The sequence below is a fragment of the Sinocyclocheilus anshuiensis genome, unplaced genomic scaffold, assembly GCF_001515605.1.
Source record: "Sinocyclocheilus anshuiensis isolate Anshui unplaced genomic scaffold, SAMN03320099.WGS_v1.1 scaffold122, whole genome shotgun sequence".
Lineage (NCBI taxonomy): Eukaryota > Metazoa > Chordata > Actinopteri > Cypriniformes > Cyprinidae > Sinocyclocheilus > Sinocyclocheilus anshuiensis.
The window spans coordinates 1,308,622-1,311,426 of NW_015544153.1; the positions used below are offsets into that span (position 1 = coordinate 1,308,622).

A 2,805-nucleotide genomic window follows, 5' to 3' on the forward strand; every position below is an offset into this window, starting at 1 on the left:
AGTGATCCTCAAATCTGGCTCGCGAGATCCACTTTCCTGCAGAGTTTAGCTCCAACCCTATAATCAAACAAACCTACCCGTGTTTTTCTAATGATCCTGAAGACATTGATTAGCAAACTCAGGTGTGTTTGATTAGGGTAGAGCTAAACTCTGCAGGAAAGTGGATCTCGCGAGCCAGATTTGAGGATCACTGCTACAAAGGCTCTCCTAAACTCAGAGACAGTTGAAACCTCAGAGAGCCCAAATGAAAAAAGAGAGTGAGGGACAGCATGTGTCATAGAAAAGACAGGGGCTGTTATTTGGATACACCCACCATCAGACATGTGGTTTCCAGGCATTCTGTTTTATTGCTTTCCCCTCTTTCACGCTCTCTCTTCTGTCATGGTAAGGGCTGCCCTCTACAGGCCGGTAATCAATAGAAAGAGGAGGAAGTGATGACGACGTCAACGACGACGGGAGGAAATTGATGCGTGTTATAAACACGCTCCATATGTTCACCCAAATCTCTCATTAAGACGCCACTGCGTTAACTGCTGCTGAGATCGTCTATTCTCTAGCAGAGAGAGACGGAGAGTTTAATCCTACACTCTACCAGAGAGCTGCTCCCTTTAACCTTCGTCTCAACACCTCTCCATCAACCTCGCTCCCTCCCTCCGCTCAGGTTTTCTCAAACTCACACTTTCAAATCTTCTCTCATTCTCACCCACCAAAAATACATTATTTCACACCAGCGCTCAGATGTATGTACACACGCGCGCAGCGAGCGAAATCAGCCTGACTCTCGGAGCTGGCTAAGCCCTCGTGACGCACCTCGGAGGAAGATGATACATTTTCATTGGGTCTTTGATAGCGTTTCCTACTCCTTCTGCTCGCACGCAAGCGGCAGCAAAGCCCTCCGAGCAACACTTAACAACATCAAGGCGACTATGCACCTCTGCAGACACTATGCATTCTGAGAGCGTGCGTGTCAGAGGAAAAATGAATATACACTGGAGAAAGAAAGAAAAATTACAAACAGTGTGTCAACAGTCCGTGGACAGCGCAGGCCTCTCTGAACAACATCTGAGAGGGAAATCCCACAATGTACTTCACCAGAATTGAAATTTGACTGAAGTGTTTGAGTGGGAGTCAGGGGCGGTTCTAGACCACAGTAACTGGGGGGGCCAGACAGGGGCCACTTGTGCTTTTAGGGGGCACAATTTTAAAATTCATCTTAAACTACTTTAAGTAGCCTATTATTCATTCAGTAATTTTTCACCATGTCATGTATCGCTGCAATCTAGATGTAATCTATAACAATGTCAACTAAAATGTCATATGACACACAGCAGCCACAAACAGATATAGGCTTGTGTCTCTACTGAAAAAGAAACACACAAAAAATAAAACCATCACAGAAAATTGTAATGATTCCACAACAAATAACATTACAATCAATTTTTAACCATTAAAACCATTCAAAATGGTTTTCTGTAGTGTGTTTTGGGACTTAATAAAAACATTGTACGTTACTAATTAGCCTATAACACTTTCATTGTACGAAAAGAGAGCAAAGAACGTTTACACTATCAAAGAACATTTTCACTTCAGTCCAGCGAATTCAAGCACTCTCAATTTCTTGTACGTTCTCTCTCTTTTGTGGTCCTCTCTTATTTTCCTCCTTTCTTCCACGTCTGGACTGGTTAGTTGGCAGGTTATTTGGTTGTTGTCAGACTCAGACAGCTGTAGCTCTAATAGGAGCCAGGAGATTAGTCTACGGATGTTAATGGAAACCCTTCACAGATACTGCAAACACACATACGCACAAACACAAAGCACAGCATGTCATCGATACAAAGTATCATACTCACAAATCAGAGCCTTTTTTATTGATGCTAGTACAAAAAATACAGTACAAAGAATGAAGGATGACTGTTTTCTTCCCCCAAATTAAGCACTCTATCATCAGTGAGTGCAAACGTAATACTCTGAACACTTAATAAAATAAAACAATTGGTCATACAACACGTCTCACTTTTTGAAGATCTAGAGCTGAAGTCTTGGGCAAGTGGCCATCCACTCTCCGCTGCTAATGATACATCAAGAGCACCGATATGAGCATCAGCTCAACTGAGAATCTCTTCTCGGTTTCAGCCTTCAGCACCGCAGGGTAGCTTTACTCCAGCACACGTGAGACGTTTTACTCCGTGTATTCAATGAGCTGGATGGAGTTAACCTTACTTACTGTCTGCATTTATATAGAGAGTATGTTTGATCTGTACTTTAATACATATCTTATTTGGATCATTTTATCACACTGTATAAGCAAAAACACACGTCCATGATATGAGTAAATCCACATCGATCTGCTGGTTTATGGTCTGTTTGTGGGCAAAAGCAGCAGCTGTAATGCAGGGTGATGGTGTTGTGTTATCTGTATTGGACCCTAACACAGTAAGTGTCCTCGTTCTTATCCTGTTTGTCATTGATAAAGATGAGAATCTCTTCCATGCCAGGGTTCTGACTTGGAGCAAAGCGCAAGCCGATGGTGTAGAGCTCCCCTCCCCCAATCTAAAACACACACACACACGCAAATTAATAGGTATGTATTTGTACATATAGACACACTGAAAGTACAGAAATGTAAAAATAAAGAATCGGATCAAACATTTTATTTGTTTATAATGAAAACTTTTCAATTTCCAAATCTTGGAAACTAGAGAATGTTTAGGCATCAAAAGCCAGTTTTCAGACATACGCAGTAAAAAAAAAAATAAAAAAACTTTCAATATAAATGGTTCCTTAAGACTGTAAATTCTATACAGT

General features: G+C 41.4%; 1 protein-coding gene across 1 annotated transcript in view; it reads right to left on the minus strand.

Annotated features, from left to right (window-relative positions):
* Positions 1-1,850: 1,850 nt before the first annotated feature.
* nphp4 (nephronophthisis 4) overlaps positions 1,851-2,805 on the minus strand; it is a 178,107-nt gene continuing 177,152 nt past the window's right edge. Inside the window, exon 29 of the mRNA XM_016495116.1 lies at positions 1,851-2,550. Within this exon, the coding sequence (XP_016350602.1) occupies positions 2,410-2,550 (141 nt within the window). The 3' untranslated portion in view covers positions 1,851-2,409. The remainder of the gene's footprint in view (positions 2,551-2,805) is intronic.